Raw genomic sequence first — 26579 nt, 5'->3', positions numbered from 1 at the left:
TGAGATGGTTTGGACATATGAATACTGAACAAAGCATGTTGAAGATGGAGCTGCCAGACAGGAAAAAAGCATGAACTCAAAGGAGGTTTGTGGATGTTATGAAGGGAGACATCCCCTGGGTTAACTTAGCGGGATGACAAGCAGCTTTGTGTGATGGCCACAGTTGGGGTGAATCCAGACAACAAAAACATAACCTGGGTGTGTTGAATTTACTTCATAGTACAGAGCCCTGAACTGAATAGCTCAGCATGCTGTCACTGATTTTTGATTTTTGATTATTAAGTGTAGCTGGAGGAGGTGGCTGGGGAGAGGGAGGTCTGGGCCTCTTTGCTGCTGCCCCCGTGACCCGGCCTCGGATAAAGCGGAGGAAGATGGATGGATGGATGGATTTTTTTTTTTTTTTTTTTTTTTTTTTTTTTTTTTTTTTTAATCAGTTTTAAAAGATATCGAAGTATTGGATTTCTTCCTCAAGTCATCACTCTCTTTTAGTAACCTAAAAGAGCTGCCAACACGGTTGTAGACTCTTAGGTTGTGTCCAAAATTACTCTGCATCCAGTGTACTCCATTAAGCATCTGCCGGTCTAGATTCTGAAGGCATGCATTTTTCCACATAGGTCCAAAAACTTGACTGCTCACTACTGAGCATTTATGGGTATTTACAGCCACAGCCTTTCTCCTCTTTCACTTTCTTTCTTTCTTCAGTTACTGCAGACTATTTTTTATGACAGGGGACTCCAGCCAGTTTTTGCATATTTGTACAAATTTTAATACTTGACTTCTCCACAGTCGGATCTGTCTTTTCTTTCCCAGTGACTTGTACCAACAAGTCCACAGACATAAGATCACAGATAAGCATTGAAACAACAGAGAAGAATAGTGTTAGATCAACATTAAATCATCTTCAGCCTCCTGCCTTACGGTGAGTTAATTGTTCCCTACTTTTACAACATCCAGGGATCAGAGAGTGTGTGTGGTTCAGTATATCAACAGTGAAATCAGGCCCCATCCAGCACCGGCCTCAGCTTGCTGCCTGTCTCTGCAAACTGGATTATCGTCTTAAGATCTGTGACTGGATAAAGTTGCAGTAATTACACAGAACTAGGCCATCATGGAATTTCACAAATGTCATGCTCATCTTTTTCTATGGAATGATAATCTGTAACTGATATAGCCGTTGATGATGTTGTAAGTGCTGATGTCGTTTTAACTGAAATTACACAACTAGCATGTTGTATATTTCTTTGGCCAATAAATGGAGGTTATCAGCAGAGCTTCCACTGCAATTGTAGACCTCACTTCAAACGTGAGCACACAGCCAGACACACACAGCTCCTCTAGAGCTAGATTTGATGATAGATATTGATAAAGACCCAAGATTTCTGTCATTTTAACCTTTTTTTTTTTTTTTTTTTTTTACTTGTTTACTGTCAACTACATATTCCTGCTCTTTGGCCTTTATCTTTGAAGAGAGGCCAACGCTACATCTATTATCCATGATTTATATGAGAATATTCTATATCGAGATAATCTTCCACAGCACACCTGATCATTGCTCGTGGCACACCTATGTGATGTGGCACAGTGGTTGGGAAACACTGTATTGTATTATATTACACATTTCTTACATAAAGTGGCAAAAAATTAAGGTTTAATGCCATGTATATTCTTTACAATCCCTGTTTTGACTGGTGTGAAAAAAGTATTTTGAAAGTGTCTTTTTCACTTGAGTGATAAATCAAGTTTGGTTGGCTGTTGGTTGTGGTCACAACACCAGTGGTGTCCACAGACTAGCAGACTCTCACATCTTCTGTGAACAGACAGAATACATCTCACAAGGAGACAACTGATAAAATCGGAATGGAGAAGGTAGGAGCAGGATTTATGTGAACTGTGGTTTTACTTTAAAAACACTGCAGCACTGATAACGGTTTGTTTTTGTTTGTTTTTTTCAAACATGACGTATATGTGTAAGCATATCATCCCTCTTATTATGAAATCTTGATGGTATCTGGTCATTGTTTATCCTGAGATTGATAGCCTTTGCCTGGTTTGTCTGTAATTTTTAATGGCTGTGTTTGTGCTCTGCTCTCGTTTGACACATGGCATTACTTCAAAGAATATGAAAAGCGAAGTCTGTTATATTTTTTTTAATTAATTTTCTTTCCTTTCCTCCCTTTTGCCTGTGGCACATCTTAGACAGCTTTAAATCTGCTTTAATGTGTTTGTCTCTCCTAAACATTTGTGATCAAACCCTGGGACACACGCACGCACGCACACACACACACTTTTATCCCTTAGGGCACCAGAGGCAGGCAGGCAGCACGCACACAAACCCACATCTCGTATCAATCGAAGTTAAGTCCAGTTTATCCCTGCAAATGGTCTCTGTGGACTCCATCCTATATGTTCCTCTTCATCAGTGCACATCACTGTGCTGATGGCTGACATATACAAGCAGAGAGGGTCAGCAAGTTTTACAAGCACCTTCTTTTTTTTATTGTACTGAGTGCATGTCTGTAATGAGAGAGCTGGAACAGAGGGCATAAAACAAGAATGTGACGTGAAAGCAGATCATTTCTGGAGGTCGATAAGTTTTACAAGAAGCTTTGATGTAAATGAAAGTAAGTTACAAGACTTACTTTTCATAATTGCTTACGACAATGTTCAAAGAAGATTACAAATACACCGATTTTTATATGAAAAACAAAATTTACATTCCTCCCCTGTTGTATGTGGACATATAAATACGCATGTGTATGCACACAAATACATGTGAGTCTATGGAAAAGACCTCTGTCCACAATCAAAAAAATCATCAAGAGCTGCTGAATTTTCAAGTACTTGTTTCTTTTGTTTTGTTTTTTCGAAACCCAGAAGTCTTGGGTAAAAATGTGGATGTTCACACCAAAATGAGTATCTTGCATTGCGATGAGTCATTATAGTTCTGCAAGATGATGTTTGGATTGAATATTTCTTTCTTTAATAATTCTGCAGCTGTGTTTTTTTTTTCTTTGTTTTTTGTGTGTGTGTTTGTGCTGCCACCCATCTTGTCCTCCTCAAGATGGGTGGTGACCATGGTGGCCATTTAGAAGTCGGCCATCTTGGATACAACTTTAGTTTTTTCAATAGGAAGAGGGCCATGTGACACATCAAACTTATTGGTAATGTCACAAGAAAAACAATGGTGTGCTTGGTTTCAAAAATTAATGCACAAGTCATGTATTTTATAAAGGAAGGGCTCAGAGACCCCAATTGGGCTCCCATGAGCAAGATGAAAGCAGGAGATTCATGTCACAAGTCGGGATGTGGCGTGTGTGTTTAAGTCAACAGTATGTTACACTGCAAATAAAAAGTCAATTCTCATTTCACATTTTAGGTATTCAGCTTAAAAAAGTCCTTGTACAACATTCTGCTCATACAACTGAAAAGCAGAGGAACTTAGACATTAAGAGTAAAGTTGTTCTGTTTTTTTAAATAAACATGAAGACAACTTTTCTAAAGCAATGCTATAAGATCTGTAAAGTAAGTATGAGAGGAACATTGAAAAGCATCTACAAAACAATCACATAAATAAGCAAAAGTTAGATTTTCCCACAAAAGAATTTAGCAATTGCCCTCTCTTGTTCTTTCTTTTAAAAATTATTTTAAAATGTGTTTAATTACATTTTTAACAATACATTTGGGTTCAATCCAAAAGTCCTAGCTGCAAAATGATGCAAAAACAGATACACAAATGTAAAAATTGTTTTCTGCAACAGAGTTAATCTGGTTTTCATAAACTATGATTGAACAAGTAAGAAAGCCAACATAGAAAATTGAAAAAACTGTCTATTTGCATTACAAGACTGCAGCAACTATTTAGCATTCAGCAGCACACATCAACCTGAGGAATCTGATGAAACACTCTCATTGTTGAGTTAGTGAGTGCTCCAAGTCCAAAATATTCAGAAAATACATTTTAATTCCAAAACATTTTATTATTTAACCATGTGCTGCCAAGATAGTGCAAAAACGTTTCATAATATAAACTCCATAAGCTATTAAGTTAGTGGCCGTCATTCTCATTTATTCCCATTATTCAACAGGTTTTCAGCAGTAGAATCGCTAGATACACAGTATTTTATTCCAAGTGCCTGGTACACTTTTCTTGTAAATAACAAACACTCCAGTTATCTTCAGTGTTTTTAATCAAAACTATTCTGTAATTCCACAAAATCTAACAAAACATTTTCATTTCTTTATCGGAGCATGGATTTGATTTGTTTGTTTGAAAAAAAAACCACACACCTGAAGATCATGAACGTGTTCAAATTTGTTCAAAAAAACTTTCTCTGCAGCACTTTAAGTGGTCTAAAACACCACAAGGCACCTTTAAAATACGATTGCTGCATTATGAACATTGAGTGGTTGCTCCAGCTGTTCTTTACCACCCCTGATCCCAATTGATAAAATGGGTTTCGTTAAGACCAGTCTCTAAAAAGCAGTTCAGACCAAGCAACAGTCCTTCAAGAGTAAAAAAAAAAAAGAAGAAAAAAGCTGCAGTTCCACTATTGGCCAATTAAGGTTTGCTTAAAAAAAGCAAATCAATCCCCATAGATTTCCATGTTAAAAAGCATGTTTACAGACTGGTATAGGAAAGTCTACTCTATGGATAGTTTCGACCTTTCCTTCTCTTAATGTCATGTAATATGTGATATTTTTCTATAACTCATCTATTTGGATACAAGTAAGGTTTAAGTTAGGGATGTTATATTTGTAATACAATTGTCCGATAAATAATATAACCTGCTGTGTAGTTTGGCATGTTCAAAACATTTGTAAAAATACTGGAATTTCACTCTCCAGAACTGAAGCCCCCATTTAGCAGATACTTAATTTAATGAATGTTGCTTGCTAACCAAGTTAGCTAGCCAATATCTACAATCTACCCCCATCATCAAATATTGTCTCTTACTGCTCCTAAAAGACAGCCTGGTATCGTCCAAAATCCCAAGGCTTAGCCTTCAAAGTGGGGAATCCAGAAACTACTGGGTGAGATCACTGTGGCTACATCCATCTTTTACATACAGTCTGTGGGTTGCGCCAACCAACCTTAAGCCTGATAATAAGAGGCTTAAGGTGTCTCTTAGTGTGTGATGATTCACATGAATAAACATGTGAATATAGCCATTGCCTAGCAGCAGTGCTGTCCTGCTAATTTGTTGTTCCTGGAGTAAAAGAAAAGGCATTTAGATTAATATTATAGTAAGAAGAAAACAGGAAAATGAATAGGACTCTCTCAGGATTCTAATAAACACAAGAACACACTGCCAAGCAAACCCAGTTAATTACAAATAGGAGGAAATGCACAGCAGGCATGTCTATTAGGATGGACTTAGGTTGTATGGACATGGTTTACTCTTGGCAAAGAAACCATATTTTACTACAAAACAATCAGACTTTCAGAGTCCATGAAATTAAACTTAAATCAGTGCAACACAAAAACAATCAGTTTCACAGAAACCCAAATACACCTAAAAACTAAAGTCAAGCATTTCAGCATTTCTAAAATTAAAAAAAAAGATTGGGGGGGGGGGGGGGTGCTGCTGTTCTCACTGATGGGTGTGATGCTCTGCTCAGGCCATCAGCACTGCTCAGTATGGCTTCTTCTGCTCGTGACAGGCACAAAAACACACACATCATTGAAAACAAAGGTAATTAAATATCATTGTGACTGGTGTCATTACATCAAATGCATTTTTTAAATAATATAATCTTACCTCTACTGCCCTTTTCCTTGCTGTGGAGAAAATAAATGAAAATTACTCTTTAGGACATCAACACCTCATGTAACTCCACAAACAGCTAACACATGTATGTTTCCAGGAGGCGCTGGTGGGTTTGCGGCCTGTTTATATCACTCACCTGAGTGCAGGTAGCGCAGCATTACAATCAGGATGACCAGCAGTACGATCACAATCAAACCAAGAACAATGTTAAACATCCAGCTCCCTGGCTCTGAAACAGATAACACACATGAGACTCTGCTGCTCCCTACTGATAGTTTACAGTATTACACTGAGACGTCTCTCACCTTCCACATTCAGAATGAAGCTCTTTTTGATGGGCACTTTCAGGGAGTGATGAGAGACACTGCAAGTAAACTGTTTGCCAGACTGCCTGAGCGAAGCCTTGAGGTAGAAGAAAGCTGACAGCGAGTAGGTCCTGTCCTGGTTATGTTTGTGGCTGGACAGCAGGATGTTATCCAGTACCTTGGGCAGAGGAGCACCAACCCTCTGGCCTGACGCTGCCGGGTCCTGCTCGTACCAAACTATCTCCACATCCAGGGGGTAATAGCTGTTTGCCTCACACACAACTTTCTGCTCCTGGCCCTCCAGCAGTGAGAAGGTGGGTCCCACATTGAGGGAGACACGAGGAGGCTCTTAGGAGAGAAAGAATGGAAAATGTAAAAAGTTATCCCAAATGTATGAATCCACAGCTTCTGTGTTCTAAGTGATGGAAACATTGAAAAAAATCACACGTGAATTTCATTAACCATCATGGAGGGATGGATGGATGGATAATTGTTATTAATCTCTGTCTCTCTTCAACAGCATGTCGTCTATCCTGTCTTCCTTCCCTCACCCCAACCGGTTGCAGCAGATGGCCGCCCCTCCCTGAGCCTGGTTCTGCAGGATGTTTCTTCCTGTTAAAAGGGAGTTCTTCCTCCCCACTGTCACCAAGTGCAGCTTGAACTGACTGTTGCTGTGAATATAACTGACACAGGAAGCCACTGCTTTAATTTCAAGCTAACAATATAACAAATGAATGAGAACAATGTGTAACTCAGTTGGAGTTAGAGAAGAATAACTCAGTGATTATATGTTGTAGTAGCCAAGAGGTGTGGTGTCTGTGAAGGAGCAATGAAGGATAAACTGGGGGGGCTGGATAGATAGGGCTGTCATAAGGAAAAGTGTTTGTGATCGCTGATGATCATATGAACTGGAGACATTTGAAATTTCTGAATGTAAAAGTTGACAGTAAGACACAACTACATCATGAGCCACATAGAGCCCACTTTGATCTTAAGCGAGCTGGACCAGTTAAATTACCATTTCTATCAGTGTAAATGAGTTTAACTAACTAATTTCAACAATACATCTCTGTTGTTCTACATGAGACATACAACATACTGCTGTAGTAAACTACATTAAACTTTTTTGGCTCAAATTATTTTTAAAAAAAAGTGTAACATTACAGAAAACTCTGGTAGCTCCTTACCTGTAGTGTCCTATAATTATAAGGCAGAAAGTTAAATTTCCTATTTTTATTATTTATTTTACTCTAGAAGCATTGTTTTGTTTTTTAAAAAAGCTGACATTTCTAGAGCAGACAGTAAAAATGCAGTAACTTTTCTGTCATTTAATTGTTTATTTGCTACTTTATTGTTGTAGCATGAATGGCTGTGGGGGAGTTCTCTATCAGCAGGACAACTATAACATTTATAAAAATACACTTTTAACTGTATTTTTTAAAACTCGTGCTCTTCTTCACATTTCCAGTGGGCCGATTAGAGTCTTTGCCGTGCTGACCTTATGTCAAACAACGCTAGGCAATGTTTGGATGAAGTCAGGACCTAGAAGGGCAGGTAATATGCTGCCTGAGCATGAAGCACTGAAAGGAGCTGGTGTGTCAGCTGTGAAGAGCATGAAATGAAAGTAGATGAAATCTCAGCTGAAGCTCATTAAAAGTTCTCAGGGTCCACTGTCCATTCAAGTGCCCATTATCCCTAACTAAAGGGAACCCATTAAACTAATTTCCAGCCCCATTTGTTTCATTCTTGCTGTACAGTAGAGCAGCTTTACATGATGCACAGTACAAAATAATCTTGATTTAACTTCTACTGGGTCTTGAAATTGCTCTTCAGCACTAACTCCTCCCCCTTTACACCAAGTTTCTTCTGATTGGTTGGACCTTATGAACAAAAGATTAAAACAGTGGATGGGTGGGGCTTCTCTCCTTACAACCACATTAGGGATATCCACTCTCACTGACTTCATACAGATCTAAGAGTAGAAAAACTGTTTAAAGTCTAGATATGGATATTTGTTATTATCATAATCTGAAAATCTGACCATGTTTAATATGGAACAGTATCAGTATGACAGAAAAACTAAAAAAAACCAAAAAAAAAACCCAAAACAGAATCAGTCCCCTTTATAATCCATTTTTCAGTTTAACTAATGTAACAGGCAGAATTAATATTAGTACTTTGTATCATCTGATTTCCTCACCTTCGATGTGCAGATTTATGTCCACACTGCCAAACAGTGGATTCACTGACACTGAACAAATGTAGGTCCCTTCACTGCTCATCTTAGACAGGGCGAGGGTGTAGGTGGCATCGCCAGTCGCCAGAGCCTTCAGCCCAACGCCGCTCCCCTGGGTGTGCCCGGTGCGGCTGGTGTAGCTGAAGAGTTTATTCCTCTCTCCCCGGTGCTGCCAGTGCCACTCCACAGCGATGTTGGCACCCTTGTGGTCAACGTCAAACTGGCAGTGGAGCTTTTGCTGGGACATCAGGCCTGCTTTCACTGAAGGAGTCTTTGTTTTGATGGCCATGGCGACTGTGGAAACAGATCTGGTGACTGTCTGCACAAATTTCTAAAAACAAGTGGCCCACCATGTCCCATAACTACACATGCATCATCAACAATAAGTATCTCATATGATAGATATGTTTTTCTGATTCTGAAATCCTCATATGTTGAGTTTACCTGTGGTGGTGAGTACCTCTCTGTCAGGGATGGGGGGCCATTTGCGGTAGTCCTGTTCTCCTGGGGGAGGCTGGTCAGAGGGGTGCCTGAGGAAACCAGTGACTGTAAAGAGGCCCCTGCTGTGTCTGAGGGTACAGAGGAACCAGCGGTTGTACTCTTGGGCGCCCATGACAGGCCAGCGGACATAAATGCCCTCTGTGCTGTATCTGCGTAGCTCACACTCCAGCTGCTCTTCCTCCACCCCCTCCACATACCGCCTCAGGTCCAACTTTGATCCTAGAATGGGACACATGCAGTCAAATCAAATGTCTTTCAGCCTTCTCCTCATGCAGCCTGCAGTAACTCACCAGTGATTAATAAAGTGATGGCGTTTGGGTTAACAGGAGCATCTCCTTTCTGACCAAATTGCAGCATAGCCTCTCTGTGGATGAGTTGAGTCTCAGTGTGCCCCTCATTATTAGTAAACACATGTTCGTCAGTGAACTGACAGGGCAGCCACTGGTTCTGGATACTCCACACACCTAAATCACACAGACATATGCACAAAATCATCATTAAGCGTATGATTCCATTCATGCAGTCGAGTGTAGCGTCCACACTAGCTCTAAAAACGCGGTGACAAAGCCTTGCACAATAACTCACCTGCACTTAGACACAAGTAAATAAGGATATTTAAGATTAAACCCATGATTCTTCATTGGTGACCCCGCAGAAAATCCCCTTTAGTTCGGTTGCCGCTCGAAGTTTCTCCGGATACTTTCACTTTCATTTTCAAGAAAAAAAAACTGGCTTTGCAGACGCTCCGATCACGTGACAAGCAGCACACAAAGTAAGAGGGAAAATATGAAATTATAATAATATTCGCCGTTAAATTGCACTAGTTTCAACGTTAGATTGTTAAAGGGACCCCTAGTTATTGTTTTGTTTAGTAGTAATCTGGCTGTGTCCAGTGCGTACTACTGTGTGACAAGTTACTCACAAAATATCCATAATCATGCCCACAGTTGTATTTCTACAGAGGCTTCTCCACACGTCTCAGCGAGTCAACTGTAGGTTATGCTTCCATTTTTTTACGCCATCAAACTCGTAGTACTGCCTTTGACCTGAGGTGTTGCTGTGAGTGCACCAGAGCACATCCACAGCCACAGCACAGGAGGGTTTTTTTTTGTTTTTTTGTTTTGTTTTTTTTACAAAAAACTTTATTCATGAACAATAGCACAAGAAACAGACAAGAAACAAGTATTCATCAAATAAAAATCATGTGTAAAAACTGTGTCTTTAAGAAGCTAAAACAAAGTTATAAACTATCAGAAAGCAGGAACTTGTCTCAAATTAATTTAAAATGGCCAGGTAAAGCAACTTCTGTATTTATTTTTATTTAATGTTAATAACTGTACAGTGCTCTGTTTTTGGTAACTATTGTCCATGATGTAAATATGTAAAAGAAAATGTGTATACTTCTGTTCTGTGTCCTGTGTGTCCTGTTTGTTTGTATATGTGTTTTTCTTGCTGCTGTTACAACCAAATTTCCCCTTCTGGGACAATTAAAGGATTATTCTATTCTATTCTATTCTAAAGTAAGGGCTTTCCTATCACTTGCCAGTTTTAGCAATTTACTCAAGAATTTAAATTCATTAAGCAATCAGTTTTTCACTGTTTGGTTTTAAAATATTTACATTTGTGGATACAGTATTCCCTGACAACAACAGAGTTTAAACAAATATCCCACACTTGATTGCTTTATTGAATCCCAGTGGACTGTAACTAGCTCCATTTCATAAAGAGATTGCAATAATTCAGTGTGGAAAGAGCAGAAGATCCAGACTTCAATATCATCTTCCCAGAATACTCAGGTGGTCGTATCCAAGTTAAACCAGTTTAAATTGGTTTAACTTGGATAATAACTTGAAATTTCTGAATTTCATCTCCTTGTTACCTGAACTTAACTGAATTAATCTTAACTGAATTGTGACAGTTACAGGATCCTGTTCAGGGAGGGTGCTGTCCTAGCTCCACCAGTTACTGAAACATTACTATTAGGGGTTGCATCCTTCTTCCATATGGTCTTCCAGTGCTTCCACCAAATGTTGCCTTGGTGGGCCATTGTCATATGGTTTCCCTGCCATTGAGAGGGAACTGTAATAATGTAATAATGTAATAAACCAGCTGTACATTTATGTATTTATCTATTTTCCCTACCTGCTAACGTTCATCGTGGATGGAATTTTTCCCAGGATCCACTTGGTGGGAATCACTGGACAGGATCACCATACTTACAAAGAAAGACAATTTAAAAGCATAGTCCGTATGACCTGCATGTTTATAGGAGATGGCACGATTGAATCATTCAAAGCCACGCAGGTGATGGTGTCAGTGGTGTGCAGTTGTGGTTAGTTAGCCTGATACATCTGGTTTATGTGCCATAAATCTTATTTAAATGATCTTGTCAGCTGTCAGCTTGTCAGCTGTACTCCACTGAACCATGAATGGTTCAGTGGAGTACAGCTGCCTTCTATCTCTCTGGTTACATCTTCAAATGACTGGCCATGGTTGTGATTCTTTGCTTGGCAGTTTCCAAGCCATTGAGTACTTCTTAGACACTCCTTTCTGCAGCTCTGTGGAGGGCTAACTTCCCTCCACACTGCCTTGATTTTGGCCTCCTTCTCCATGGAGGGCACTGCTTCTTGTGGTTGTTCATCTTTTAGCCAAGCATCTCAGTGTTTGGTTTGTTTGTGGTTTAGATCAGCTGGTTGGTTTCAGTTTGTCTGTAACGCTGCATTCACATCTTTTAGTAGACCTTCAAAGATTACTTTGAAAGTTGAACGTTATAGACTTGATAATCAGCCACAGCTTAGCCACAATCTTCTCTCTCTAGCACTCAACACCTTCATCGAATCAGCTGTACTTGGGCTTGGTTCCAATATGGGATGAGGGTGATACTATCTCCGCCCTGACGTGATGTCCTGGCCCTGTCCTTGCCATAGCATTTGTGTTGTACATCATCGATCTCCAATTGGGATAGCAGTTGCTTCTTCAGAATGTTGGAGCACCTAAGCTACTAGTTGTTTCGCTGTCAGTTTACAACCTCTTCTGTTCCATGTGAGAGGATTTTCTCTAAGGCAGGAGAAATTATCTCCAAGAAAAGAAACAGACTCGGCCATCGCACAGTGGAACAAATTCTCTTCCTAAACAAAAACCAAACAGGATAACCTTAAATGCATCACGTTTTTACTTTACAAGTTAATAAGCATTTTCCTTTTTCAGTTCACAAATTAATTCTGCCTCCAGGTCAAAAATATGTATAAGAAAATTGGCCTAATATCATATTATTTATAAACATACCTGTCCAGTGGTTAATTGCATAAGTACATTAAGGCAGGACCTCACAGCAGAAGCATACTCCATAATGTATTGTACATTATTATATGTATATTAAATTTATTTTTATTATCTATTGTATTTACAAACATCAAGAAGTCACAAGAAGAGAAAGACCAGACCATGGCACATGTTTAAACAAGGTTTAAGTTTATTTTGTATTATCAATACCAATGCTCTCAGATTCAGATCTCATGTTCACTCCTTATGTTGAATACAGTTCTGTTTTAATATTGGTATAAATTTATGGTAGGGTTAGGTGAGGCTAAAGTACTGTATGATGTACTGTCAGTGAAGGTTGCAGCTGTTTTAACAAGAAAGTTCCGCACGAAAAGTCAAAGGGAGTAATCATACATGTTATTATACAGGAGCATAAATTCGGTTTTTATGAAAACTGCTGATCTCAGACCTGCACAGATTCTGATTTCCACATATCTGCAGTCAGCTGCATAGAGAACATGATATTTTCTCTGACAGCTTTAAACCCAATGTAAGAGAAAAGGTCTTCACTTGTATGTTGAAGTAAAAACTTTTACCTGTAATTCTCTCACTGTGGTAAATGTATTTAATCTGAAGTAGCATACACATGACAACATATCCCCTCTTGAAATTGAGGCATTTTATTTCATTTCGATAAACACTAATTAATGTCAGAAACATATGTTTCAAAGTTTGTGCTACAAAGGTGATGTGAAAAGGTCTACAAAGGAAAGAAAAATGCACTGTTTAAATGCATTCAAAACACACAGAGCTCTGTAGGGGGGATGTATGAAAAGAATGCATTTCTGAAAACCATTTGTCAATAATTCCAGTCTGTTATTGCAGCCACAAAACAACCATAAATATCATTAATGCAAAATGATATTTGCAGGTTCTCAAGTAACATTTCTGAAATAGATTACAGTATTTAACGTGAAAGCCACGGGGACATAAATGACCTCAAAACAAGAGTGAATTACAGGCTACAAGTCATGGTCCACTCTTACTGTGCATCTCTCTCACTTTTACTTCTTTCTTTTTCTGGTATGTGTGGAAAGCATGGTCTCCAAATGTAGCAGTGGGCCAGTCACACCAGTGTTCAAGCTGGTACATTTTTGTTTGTTTGTTTATTGATATATATATATATATATATATATATATATATATATATATATAATGGTGTAAAAACAAACATGCTTGAATCAAACATACATGCACTATGTTCATTATGGTATGGTACATTCCATTGTGACACACCATTCTAACCCATGACATTCCGTGCTATGGCATTCCATTTGGTGCTCAGCTGAACTGCAAAATATCATAAACATGTACAACTGTGGGATTTATGTCAAATATTTGTATATTTCATACAGATGTTGACACTCACAGTGCGCTAGGCAATTTTTATGTCTCATCAGGATTGGTTCAGTCATTCAGAAAGAAATAGTAAACACACAAATATTACCTTACACTGCATATATGTATTTAAACTGAGTTCAACCTTAAAGATGAGCAGCAAGCAGTAATATTGATTTATGTAGAATAAAATGCTGATGGGGAATGTTTTTCCTGCAGAATAAGTGCTTAAAAGGTCTGTGCAGTTTGTCAGTAATAGAGTTTGGCACATGTCTGACACAAGATATCTAAGAATGTAAAAACTCTAATATTAGTCATCAGCTTGTATGTCTGTTATTTAGCAACATATCTGAAACATGCAATATGAATAAATTAAACTAAAATTAAGAACAGAAGAGCAAAAATGACACATACCATCATTTCTTCTTCAAAGCCATCTGTGACATCACAGAATTGTCTTTGATGATAGCTGTAGGGGGCGGAGTCAGGTTTCAAGAAAACCCACAAATGCACCCCATGTAGACAGAAACTGTAAGCACTACACTAGCTTTTTAGTTTGAGTTTCCATTTGGAACCCACATTACCTAGTTGAGTAGATAACTGGTTGCACTTGATAACTTTGCGCGGACAATATAAATACAAATTAAATACATTCATTTAAAAATGGCTGCCACACTAGAATTACAGCATAAAAAAATTGAAAAATTAAGAAAAAGAGAAAAACACCTCATGGCTTTAAACAAGGAACAGCAGAAGACAATATCAGAATTTGTTATGGTGTGTAGAGAACGTGTGGATGACATTTCGAGGCTTAAACAGGAAGCCCGCGCCCATCTCTCAGAAATAGACCAACTAAGAAAACGTTTGGCTCAATGTGAGATGAAGGCCGCAGGATCAGAGAAATATGAGAAAAAAATCCTGGACCTTCAAAAGAGATGCAAAGACCTGGAAAGGAAACATGCCACTGAAAAAAAGAGACGGGAGCAGAAAGAAAAAGATGCGGAATTTCTGTCTCGTCTTCAAGGAAAAGTCAATAGACTGAACAAAGAAAATGAGGCCCTGAAGCAAAAATTAGAGCAGGTGACCACTGAAAAAAACCAAAAAGTAAAAGAACTGAAGGAAAAAGAAGAACAGATAAAAAATGAGCTTAGAGTCCAGGACCAGCTCAAAGAAGAGAGGGTCAACTTTGAAAAAAGGACATCAGAATATCTTGTAGAGGCTAGCACGCTGTTTCAATGTAGAGACAGACTTAAAACAGTGGAGGCACAAGAAGAGAAATTAAAAGCTGAAATTAAAACATGGCAAAAAAAAGCAGAGGATTTTGAAGAGCAAAAGGACAGGGTCATTATGGAGAAAAACGCATTGATAATGAAAAAAAATGAACTGTCAGATTTGCTTTTGGGAAAGAACTTGGACAATAAAAAACTAGTAAAACAGTTAAAAGAAAAACGAGAGGAAATAGAAAGTCAGACAAAGGAAGCCTCAAAGCAGCTTTCTAACACGCAACACCTGGAGAAAGTCCTGAAGATGAAAAATGAACAAATAGCCAAACTTGAAAGTGAGAGGCGGGAATCCTTCAAGAAAATGACATCCCAAGATCATGAGATTGTCAGTCTGAGAAATGCTCTGAAAGAAACAGAACACAGACTAAAAATACAGATGACGCACGATGAGTTTTGGCCTCAGCATGAAAAACTTAATAAGGAGTTATCTGAGGCTAAGACCGTGATCAGTCAATTTAAGGACACCATAGAGTCACTGACAAAAGACGCAGAACAAAAGAATAGTGAACGAGAAATGATTCAAGCAGAGCTATCCAAGTCTCAGACCAGGTATTTTGCTGTGAAAAATAAACTGGAGCTCACCAAACAAAAGCAGGCAGAAGCGCAGACGACACAGGCCAAACAACTTGCCTGTGTCGACAAGGAGCGCAACGTAGTTAAGAAAAGGCTGGTCCAGATTTTGGCAGACAAAGAAAAGTTGGACAAAGAGCTCACACACTACAAAGAAATTGTGTTTCAGCAGCAACAAAACATAAAAGAGCTGGAAACTGAAATTCAAATGAGTTCAATTCAAAGACAAACGATTGAAGGACAAAAACAGGAAATTGACCGTCTGACGGAGCAGGTAAAGGACCTGCGTGAGGAGAATTCCTCAAAGGTTGCCATTGAGCTGGACAAATACGCTGCAAAAACGCAGGAAAAAATCTTCTCGCAGTGGCGAACAAACAGACTTAACGCTAAAAGAAAAATGCACATGTCCAGTCACGCATTAGTATTTGAACAGCGCCGCCGGGACCGCCTGTTATGCAAATATAAACAGCTGGTCACAGAAAAGGACAAAGAAATTAAAGAACTACGGTCAACGCTGAATCAGGAGGCTGCACTTCAAAACAAAGATGCCATACAGAAACTCCACAGATGTGAGTGGGAAAATCGCAACCTCAAAAAGCAGTTAGTAACAACACAGCGAATCCTTTCTGTATATGAGGCTAAGAACAGCAGCCTTGTAGAAGAAAATAAACAACTGACACTTGAGGTGAGCGCAAAGCACACCCCGCTACCTCAGATTTCCACCAAGGCCAAGTCAAACTCTGTGGCGAAATCATATCAGCAGTCTGAGGTTGGGCGCTCAACCAGAGTCATCTCCAGCATTCCTCAAAAGACAGAAAAAAAGGTTTATCTCCTCCCTCCTCTCGTAGGCAAAACGTTGGCATTGCAGAATTTAAGCAGCAGACCCTCCAGATTATCCAGCAACTCTCCAAAGATTTTGCAACACACCCCCATAATTAAACAACAGACCCCAGTCCAGATGTACTTCACTGGATCAGGCAGCCATCCCATCCTGCCTAAAATCAGACACAATCATCCCAGTGCCGAAGAAGTCTCCCATCTCCAGCCTGAATGATTACCGCCCTGTGGCCCTCACACTGGTAATCATGAAATGCTTTGAGAGACTAGTCCTTCAGCACATCAAGGATTACCTACCCCCAGAATTTGACCCCCACCAGTTTGCATACCGCGCAAACAGATCCACAGAAGACGCCATCGCCACAGCCCTCCACGCTGTGCTGAGTCACCTAGAGAAACGGCAGAGCTACGTCCGAATGCTCTTTGTGGACTACAGCTCAGCCTTTAATACAATCATCCCGGACATCCTCATCACCAAACTGGTCACTCTTGGCCTCCCTCCTCTCACATGTGCCTGGAAAAAGGACTTTCTCACAAACCGGCCCCAGACTGTAAGACTTGGCCCTCATCTCTCCTCCACTCGCACACTGAGCACCAGCTCCCCACAGGGCTGTGTGCTGAGCCCCCTCCTGTATTCTCTCTACACCCACGAATGCAGTTTGACCCACAACAACACTCTCATCATCAAGTTTGCTAATGACACCACGGTAGTCGGACTCATCGCAAAGGGAGACGAGGCAGACTACAGAGAGGAAGTCCTGAAGCTGGCAGCATGGTGTTCAGAAAACAACCTGGCACTGAACACTGAGAAAACCAAAGAGCTCATTGTTGACTTCAAGAGACACAGCACTGACTTGGCCCCCCTTTACATCAACGGGGAGTGTGTGGAGAGGGTCCACACCTTCCGGTTCCTTGGTGTCCTCATCTCTGCTGACATCTCCTGGACAGACAACATCTCAGCGGTCGTCAACAGCGGCTGCACTTCCTGAGAGTCCTCAGGAAGTACAAGCTGAACTCCAACCTGCTGCTGACCTTCTACCGCTCGTCCATTGAGAGCCTGCTAACCTACTGCATCACGGTATGGTACGGCAGCTGCACCAAGCGGATAGAGTGAGGCTTCAGAGTGTGGTCAAGACAGCACAGAAGATCATCGGCTGACCTCTCCCCTCCCTGATGGACATTTATTCCTCCCGCTGTCTCAGCAGAGCAGCAAACATCATCAAGGACAGCTCCCACCCTGGTTTCAACATGTTCAGCCTGCTTCCCTCAGGGAAGCGCTACAGGTGTATCAGCACAAAAACCCACAGACTCAAAAACAGTTTCTTCCCCAAAGCCATAACCACCCTGAACTCACACATGCACCGATAACACAGCCCCCCTAAGAAACCTGCTGACCTGTTCCAACACCAGAAAGCCCACTTTGAAGCTGTGGAGGTAAACACAGACAACACGAGAGCTCTCAATTAACACTGCTCGTTTATTACTCATCACCACACAACTGGATACTTTTCCCTCCAAAACACAGCAATGACACTTCCTGAGAACTGGGTGTGAGTGGAGCCCTCCAGTGGTCCACCACACATGCCGCCGGCACCACCTGATCATCCAGAAGCACATGTGCTGGTTTAAGTCTGTCAATAGAAACAGCCTCCTGCCGACCCCCAAAATCCAAAAGGAAATGCTTCCGGCCCGGTTGAATAACCCTAAACGGGCCGTCATACAGTGGACGCAGCGGAGGCCTATGAGCGTCATGCCTGACAAAAACAAACTGCGAAGAGTCCAACGACCTCGGAACAAAGGTGTCGGGCACACGATCAGGCCGTGTGCCGCAAAGCGCTGGAAAACCTGATGCAGATGGGACACGTGCTGACTCTCAGAACAGCTGGCCAACAATATATCGTCAAGGTACACGAAGACGAAAGGCAAGACAGAGTTCATCAACCGCTGAAAAGTCTGGGCGCGCCTTTCAGGCCGCACGGCATGCGCAAAAATTCAAACAGGCCGAAAGGGGTAATAACGGCAGTTTTGGGGACGTCTTCGGCGCGCACGGGAACCTGGTGATACCCCCGAACCAAGTCAATTTTAGAAAAAATCGAGGTGCCGGCGAGGTGGGCGGAAAAATCCTGGATGTGGGAAATGGGGTAACGGTCGTTCTCCGTGACATTATTCAAACGGCGAAAATCCCCACACGGCCGCCACCGACCGTCTGACTTGGGCACCATGTGCAGCGGAGAAGCCCAGGCACTATTTGAGCGCTGCACAATGCCGAGGCGCTCCATTGCGGCAAACTCTTCCCGAGCGACGGAGAGTTTCGCGGGGTCGAGGCGGCGCATGTGTGCGAACACCGGGTGACCGACCGTCGGAATATAATGTTCAACCCCGTGCTTCGTTGCCGTGTTCGATAAATTAGGAACAGTCAGTGAAGGGAACTCCAAGAGCAAACGCTGAAAAACATGAACCCTGAAGTCACTAAATTAGCCCGATTCAGGGGCTCGATGGCGCGAGTGAAACAGGGTATTGAAGAAAAATACAGGGCATCGACACGATATTTCGTGTCGTCAGCCGAGATGCCACGAAGGGCGAACTGAGCCTCCACGTGCACGAACAATGACGGGGGATCGTGAAGCCAAAAGTCCGGCAGCTCGAGCGCCACAGCAAACGTAGCTGCAGCCGGAGGCAGAGGGCTGGCGGCTGCTGATGCATCCAGAGCGGAGTCGGTGCCACCATCGGACTGCAGCATGTTCGAGTCAGGGGTCACCAATGTGGAGGTAAGCACAGACGACACGAGAGCTCTCGATTAACACTGCTCGTTTATTACTCATCACCACATAACTGGATACTTTTTCCTCCAAAACACAGCAACAACACTTCCTGAAAACTGGGTGTGAGTGGAGCCCTCCAGTGGTCCACCACAAAGCAATCATTTCCTTCCATACATTGAAAGAAATAATCATCTTTTAGACTGGTCAACAAACAAAAATGGACTTTTTCTAAAATAAAACTCAATCACTAAGGGATATGGTTAAAAAGAATACTAAAAATACACTGAGGCAATTACATCTCTAACCCAGGAGGGCCTGTATTTACCGTAACACCAAAAATAGTAGACAACAATAAATAATAACATCTGTTTGCTGTGAGGAAGTGACATGAACACATTCCATCTGTGTCACTACCTCACCCCCAACCAGTCGCGGCAGATGACTGCCCCTTTCTGAGCCTGGTTCTGCTGGAGGTCTCTGCCTGTTAACAGGCAGTTTTTCCTCCCCACTGTCGCCAAGTGCTTGCTCATAGGGGGTCCTCGGATTGTTGGGGTTTCTATAATATTGTAGGGTCTTTACCTTACAATATAAAGTGCCTTGAAGCAGCTTCTTGTGAATTGGCATTTTGCAAATAAAATTTAATTGAAATGAACTGATTTCCTTTGGTTTAAGTCTGAGTGGTTGTATTTGAGCACTTTTGATCTACTTATATTCATTGTATTCATTCCTTAAAATGAGGTACTAACTCTAAACTTTCCACTGTGATTCTAAAACCTAAAGTACAAAGTACAAATACTTTACTGTACTTACGTTTCAGGTATCTCTATTTTCAGAATCAGCATATTTTAGAAATGTTGCATGAGTATTTTTTTTTCTGACACCTTTTAACTTTTACTCCCTACATTTTGACAGAAATTTCTGTATTTTCTATGCCTTACCTTTAAACATGGGTTTGTTACTTTAGGTTTAACACATTACAGAAAAGTTTTTATTTCCATGCACTTAGCATCTTTAAACAACAAACACAAGGAAAAAATCCTGGATCTCCAGAAGAAATGCTAGGACCTTGAAAACAAATGTGCCATTGTAAAAAAAAAAAAAAAAAAAAAGACATGGGAGCAGAAAGAAAAGGTAGTGGAATTTCTGGCTTTCAAGACAAAATCAAGACATTGAAAAAAAAAAAGTTACCCAGAAACAAAATTAAGCCAGGCAGTAATTGACAAAAAAGCAAAACAAGTGAACGAGAAAGAACTCAAGCAAAAAGAAGAATGCTTAAAAAAGGAGATCAAAAATCCAGGACCAGCTCATGGAAGAGTGGGTGAACTGTGAGAAAAGAAAAACATAATATGTGAAATGCTATACATATAAAGGCTAACCACTGAGCCCTGCTCTGAAAACCTGACATAGATGTAACTCTGTCTGTAAAGTTGCATTTAAGAAATAAGTGCTTAAAGTTAAAGTTTAAAGCGCCATCTTCTGTCACTACGGAACATAAAGTCACGTGGTTGGTTGGTTAATAGACTTACATTAGTTTATGTTTGCTAAATAGTGACACAATGAATAACCCCCTTACTCTATAAAGGTGTGTGTGTGTGTGTGTGAGGAATGCTCCTCAGATCAGCCTTTAGCATAGGTAATTAAATATCATTGTGACTGGTGTCATTACATCAAATGCATTTTTTAAATAATATAATCTTACCTCTACTGCCCTTTTCCTTGCTGTGGAGAAAATAAATGAAAATTACTCTTTAGGACATCAACACCTCATGTAACTCCACAAACAGCTAACACATGTAAACTGTATATGTTTCCAGGAGGCGCTGGTGGGTTTGCGGCCTGTTTATATCACTCACCTGAGTGCAGGTAGCGCAGCATTACAAACAGGATAACCAACGGTACGATCCCAATCAAACCAAGAACAATGTTGAACATCCAGCTCCCTGGCTCTGAAACAGATAACACACATGAGACTCTGCTGCTCCCTACTGATAGTTTACAGTATTACACTGAGACGTCTCTCACCTTCCACATTCAGAAGGAAGCTCTTTTTGATGGGCACTTTCAGGGAGTGATGAGAGACACTGCAAGTAAACTGTTTGCCAGACTGCCTGAGTGAAGCCTTGAGGTAGAAGAAAGCTGACAGCGAGTAGGTCCTGTCCTGGTTATGTTTGTGGCTGGACAGCAGGATGTTATCCAGTACCTTGGGCAGAGGAGCACCAACCCTCTGGCCTGACGCTGCCGGGTCCTGCTCGTACCAAACTATCTCCACATCCAGGGGGTAATAGCTGTTTGCCTCACACACAACTTTCTGCTCCTGGCCCTCCAGCAGTGAGAAGGTGGGTCCCACATTGAGGGAGACACGAGGAGGCTCTTAGGAGAGAAAGAATGGAAAATGTAAAAAGTTATCCCAAATGTATGAATCCACAGCTTCTGTGTTCTAAGTGATGGAAACATTGAAAAAAATCACACGTGAATTTCATTAACCATCATGGAGGGATGGATGGATGGATAATTGTTATTAATCTCTGTCTCTCTTCAACAGCATGTCGTCTATCCTGTCTTCCTTCCCTCACCCCAACCGGTTGCAGCAGATGGCCGCCCCTCCCTGAGCCTGGTTCTGCAGGATGTTTCTTCCTGTTAAAAGGGAGTTCTTCCTCCCCACTGTCACCAAGTGCAGCTTGAACTGACTGTTGCTGTGAATATAACTGACACAGGAAGCCACTGCTTTAATTTCAAGCTAACAATATAACAAATGAATGAGAACAATGTGTAACTCAGTTGGAGTTAGAGAAGAATAACTCAGTGATTATATGTTGTAGTAGCCAAGAGGTGTGGTCTCTGTGAAGGAGCAATGAAGGATAAACTGGGGGGGCTGGATAGATAGGGCTGTCATAAGGAAAAGTGTTTGTGATCGCTGATGATCATATGAACTGGAGACATTTGAAATTTCTGAATGTAAAAGTTTCAGGGACAAGAATTATTAGAGCCACATAGAGCCCACTTTGATCTTAAGCGAGCTGGACCAGTTAAATTACCATTTCTATCAGTGTAAATGAGTTTAACTAACTAATTTCAACAATACATCTCTGTTGTTCTACATGAGACATACAACATACTGCTGTAGTAAACTACATTAAACTTTTTTGGCTCAAATTATTTTTTAAAAAAAGTGTAACATTACAGAAAACTCTGGTAGCTCCTTACCTGTAGTGTCCTATAATTATAAGGCAGAAAGTTAAATTTCCTATTTTTATTATTTATTTTACTCTAGAAGCATTGTTTTGTTTTTTAAAAAAGCTGACATTTCTAGAGCAGACAGTAAAAATGCAGTAACTTTTCTGTCATTAAATTGTTTATTTGCTACTTTATTGTTGTAGCATGAATGGCTGTGGGGGAGTTCTCTATCAGCAGGACAACTATAACATTTATAAAAATACACTTTTAACTGTATTTTTTAAAACTCGTGCTCTTCTTCACATTTCCAGTGGGCCGATTAGAGTCTTTGCCGTGCTGACCTTATGTCAAACAACGCTAGGCAATGTTTGGATGAAGTCAGGAGAAGGGCAGGTAATATGCTGCCTGAGCATGAAGCACTGAAAGGAGCTGGTGTGTCAGCTGTGAAGAGCATGAAATGAAAGTAGATGAAATCTCAGCTGAAGCTCATTAAAAGTTCTCAGGGTCCACTGTCCATTCAAGTGCCCATTATCCCTAACTAAAGGGAACCCATTAAACTAATTTCCAGCCCCATTTGTTTCATTCTTGCTGTACAGTAGAGCAGCTTTACATGATGCACAGTACAAAATAATCTTAATTTAACTTCTACTGGGTCTTGAAATTGCTCTTCAGTGCTAACTCCTCCCCCTTTACACCAAGTTTCTTCTGATTGGTTGGACCTTATGAACAAAAGATTAAAACAGTGGATGGGTGGGGCTTCTCTCCTTACAACCACATTAGGGATATCCACTCTCACTGACTTCATACAGATCTAAGAGTAGAAAAACTGTTTAAAGTCTAGATATGGATATTTGTTATTATCATAATCTGAAAATCTGACCATGTTTAATATGGAACAGTATCAGTATGACAGAAAAACTAAAAAAAAAAAAACAGAATCAGTCCCCTTTATAATCCATTTTTCAGTTTAACTAATGTAACAGGCAGAATTAATATTAGTACTTTGTGTCATCTGATTTCCTCACCTTCGATGTGCAGATTTATGTCCACACTGCCAAACAGTGGATTCACTGACACTGAACAAATGTAGGTCCCTTCACTGCTCATCTTAGACAGGGGGAGGGTGTAGGTGGCATCGCCAGTCGCCAGAGCCTTCAGCCCAACGCCGCTCCCCTGGGTGTGCCCGGTGCGGCTGGTGTAGCTGAAGAGTTTATTCCTCTCTCCCCGGTGCTGCCAGTGCCACTCCACAGTGATGTTGGCACCCTTGTGGTCAACGTCAAACTGGCAGTGGAGCTTTTGCTGGGACATCAGGCCTGCTTTCACTGAAGGAGTCTTTGTTTTGATGGCCATGGCGACTGTGGAAACAGATCTGGTGACTGTCTGCACAAATTTCTCAAAACAAGTGGCCCACCATGTCCCATAACTACACATGCATCATCAACAATAAGTATCTCATATGATAGATATGTTTTTCTGATTCTGAAATCCTCATATGTTGAGTTTACCTGTGGTGGTGAGTACCTCTCTGTCAGGGATGGGGGTAGTCCTGACAGAGAGGTACTCTCTGTCAGGACTACATATGCGGTAGTCCTGCTCTCCTGGGGGAGGCTGGTCAGAGGGGTCCCTGAGGAAACCAGTGACTGTAAAGAGGCCCCTGCTGTGTCTGAGGGTACAGAGGAACCAGCGGTTGTACTCTTGGGCGCCCATGACAGGCCAGCGGACATAAATGTCCTCTGTGCTGTATCTGCGTAGCTCACACTCTAGCTGCTCTTCCTCCACCCCCTCCACATACCGCCTCAGGTCCAACTTTGATCCTAGAATGGGACACATGCAGTCAAATCAAATGTCTTTCAGCCTTCTCCTCATGCAGCCTGCAGTAACTCACCAGTGATTAATAAAGTGATGGCGTTTGGGTTAACAGGAGCATCTCCTTTCTGACCAAATTGCAGCATAGCCTCTCTGTGGATGAGTCGAGTCTCAGTGTGCCCCTCATTATTAGTAAACACATGTTCGTCAGTGAACTGACAGGGCAACCACTGGTTCTGGATACTCCACACACCTAAATCACACAGACATATGCACAAAATCATCATTAAGCGTATGATTTCATTCATGCAGTCGAGTGTAGCGTCCACACTAGCTCTAAAAACGCGGTGGCAAAGCCTTGCACAATAACTCACCTGCACTTAGACACAAGTAAATAAGGATATTTAAGATTAAACCCATGATTTTTCATTGGTGACCCCGCAGAAAATCCCCTTTAGTTCGGTTGCCGCTCGAAGTTTCTCCGGATACTTTCACTTTCATTTTCAAGAAAAAAAAAACTGGCTTTGCAGACGCTCCGACCACGTGACAAGCAGCACACAAAATAAGAGGGAAAATATGAAATTATAATAATATTCGCCGTTAAATTGCACTAGTTTCAACGTTAGATTGTTAAAGGGACCCCTAGTTATTGTTTTGTTTAGTAGTAATCTGGCTGTGTCCAGTGCGCACTACTGTGTGACAAGTTACTCACAAAATATCCATAATCATGCCCACAGTTGTATTTCTACAGAGGCTTCTCCACACGTCTCAACGAGTCAACTGTAGGTTATGCTTCCATGTTTTTTACGCCATCAAACTCGTAGTACTGCCTTTGACCTGAGGTGTTGCTGTGAGTGCACCAGAGCACATCCACAGCCACAGCACAGGAGGGGTTTTTTTTTTTTTGGTTTTTTTTGGTTTTTTTTTTTACAAAAAACTTTATTCATGAACAATAACACAAGAAACAGACAAGAAACTTAGAGTATTCATCAAATAAAAATCATGTGTAAAAACTGTGTGTTTAAGAAGCTAAAACAAAGTTATAAACTATCAGAAAGCAGGAACTTGTCTCAAATTAATTTAAAATGGCCAGGTAAAGCAACTTCTGTATTTATTTTTATTTAATGTTAATAACTGTACAGTGCTCTGTTTTTGGTAACTATTGTCCATGATGTAAATATGTAAAAGAAAATGTGTATGCTTCTGTTCTGTGTCCTGTGTGTCCTGTTTGTTTGTATATGTGTTTTTCTTGCTGCTGTTACAACCAAATTTCCCCTTCTGGGGCAATCAAAGGATTATTCTATTCTATTCTATTCTAAAGTAAGGGCTTTCCTATCACTTGCAAGTTTTAGCAATTTACTCAAGAATTTAAATTCATTAAGCAATCAGTTTTTCACTGTTTGGTTTTAAAATATTTACATTTGTGGATACAGTATTCCCTGACAACAACAGAGTCCAAACAAATATCCCATACTTGATTGCTTTATTGAATCCCAGTGGACTGTAACTAGCTCCATTTCATAAAGAGATTGCAATAATTCAGTGTGGAAAGAGCAGAAGATCCAGACTTCAATATCATCTTCCCAGAATACTCAGGTGGTCGTATCCAAGTTAAACCAGTTTAAATTGGTTTAACTTGGATAATAACTTGAAATTTCTGAATTTCATCTCCTTGTTACCTGAACTTAACTGAATTAATCTTAACTGAATTGTGACAGTTACAGGATCCTGTTCAGGGAGGGTGCTGTCCTAGCTCCACTAGTTACTGAAACATTACTATTAGGGGTTGCATCCTTCTTCCATATGGTCTTCCAGTGCTTCCACCAAATGTTGCCTTGGTGGGCCATTGTCATATGGTTTCCCTGCCATTGAGAGGGAACTGTAATAATGTAATAATGTAATAAACCAGCTGTACATTTATGTATTTATCTGTTTTCACAAAACAAAGAAAGACAATTTAGACAATTTAGAAGCATAGTCCGTATGACCTGCATGTTTATAGGAGACGGCACGATTGAATCATTCAAAGCCACGCAGGTGATGGTGTCAGTGGTGTGCAGTTGTGGTTAGTTAGCCTGACACATCTGGTTTATGTGCCATAAATCTTATTTAAAGGATCTTGTCAGCTGTCAGCTTGTCAGCTGTACTCCACTGAACCATGAATGGTTCAGTGGAGTACAGCTGCCTTCTATCTCTCTGGTATACATCTTCAAATGACTGGCCATGGTTGTGATTCTTTGCTTGGCAGTTTCCAAGTCATTGAGTACTTCTTAGACACTCCTTTCTGCAGCTCTGTGGAGGGCTAACTTCCCTCCACACTGCCTTGATTTTGGCCTCCTTCTCCATGGAGGGCACTGCTTCTTGTGGTTGTTCATCTTTTAGCCAAGCATCTCAGTGTTTGGTTTGTTTGTGGTTTAGATCAGCTGGTTGGTTTCAGTTTGTCTGTAACGCTGCATTCACATCTTTTAGTAGACCTTCAAAGATTACTTTGAAAGTTGAACGTTATAGACTTGATAATCAGCCACAGCTTAGCCACAATCTTCTCTCTCTAGCACTCAACACCTTCATCGAATCAGCTGTACTTGGGCTTGGTTCCAATATGGGATGAGGGTGATAATATCTCCCCCCTGACGTGATGTCCTGGCCCTGTCCTTGCCATAGCATTTGTGTTGTACATC

General features: G+C 40.9%; 3 protein-coding genes across 3 annotated transcripts; 1 reads left to right on the top strand and 2 right to left on the bottom strand.

Moving 5' to 3' along the window:
- Nucleotides 1–5576: 5576 nt before the first annotated feature.
- LOC148098772 (tapasin-like) lies at nucleotides 5577–9515 on the bottom strand. Its single transcript, XM_087850711.1, has 8 exons — nucleotides 9396–9515; nucleotides 9101–9274; nucleotides 8754–9029; nucleotides 8274–8603; nucleotides 6074–6421; nucleotides 5905–5997; nucleotides 5760–5779; nucleotides 5577–5648 (listed from the first exon to the last, which is right to left on the bottom strand). The coding sequence occupies exons 1-8, from the start codon at nucleotides 9439–9441 to the stop codon at nucleotides 5634–5636; spliced, it is 1302 nt and encodes a 433-aa protein (XP_087706837.1). The 5' UTR covers nucleotides 9442–9515; the 3' UTR covers nucleotides 5577–5633.
- A 4483-nt stretch (nucleotides 9516–13998) lies between these two features.
- On the top strand, nucleotides 13999–16444 carry LOC148098771 (uncharacterized). Its single transcript, XM_087850710.1, has one exon. It carries the CDS (start codon nucleotides 14133–14135, stop codon nucleotides 16374–16376), a length of 2244 nt encoding a protein of 747 aa, XP_087706836.1. The 5' UTR covers nucleotides 13999–14132; the 3' UTR covers nucleotides 16377–16444.
- Nucleotides 16445–18461: 2017 nt separating this feature from the next.
- On the bottom strand, nucleotides 18462–24371 carry LOC148098770 (tapasin-like). Its single transcript, XM_087850709.1, has 8 exons — nucleotides 24276–24371; nucleotides 23981–24154; nucleotides 23601–23909; nucleotides 23121–23450; nucleotides 20944–21291; nucleotides 20775–20867; nucleotides 20621–20640; nucleotides 18462–20244 (listed from the first exon to the last, which is right to left on the bottom strand). The coding sequence occupies exons 1-8, from the start codon at nucleotides 24319–24321 to the stop codon at nucleotides 20194–20196; spliced, it is 1371 nt and encodes a 456-aa protein (XP_087706835.1). The 5' UTR covers nucleotides 24322–24371; the 3' UTR covers nucleotides 18462–20193.
- Between the last annotated feature and the right edge of the window lie 2208 nt (nucleotides 24372–26579).

This window comes from Neolamprologus brichardi, chromosome 14, assembly GCF_056152115.1.
Source record: "Neolamprologus brichardi isolate AB-2024 chromosome 14, ASM5615211v1, whole genome shotgun sequence".
NCBI classification, from domain to species: domain Eukaryota; kingdom Metazoa; phylum Chordata; class Actinopteri; order Cichliformes; family Cichlidae; genus Neolamprologus; species Neolamprologus brichardi.
This window is presented reverse-complemented; position numbering and strand designations above follow the sequence as displayed.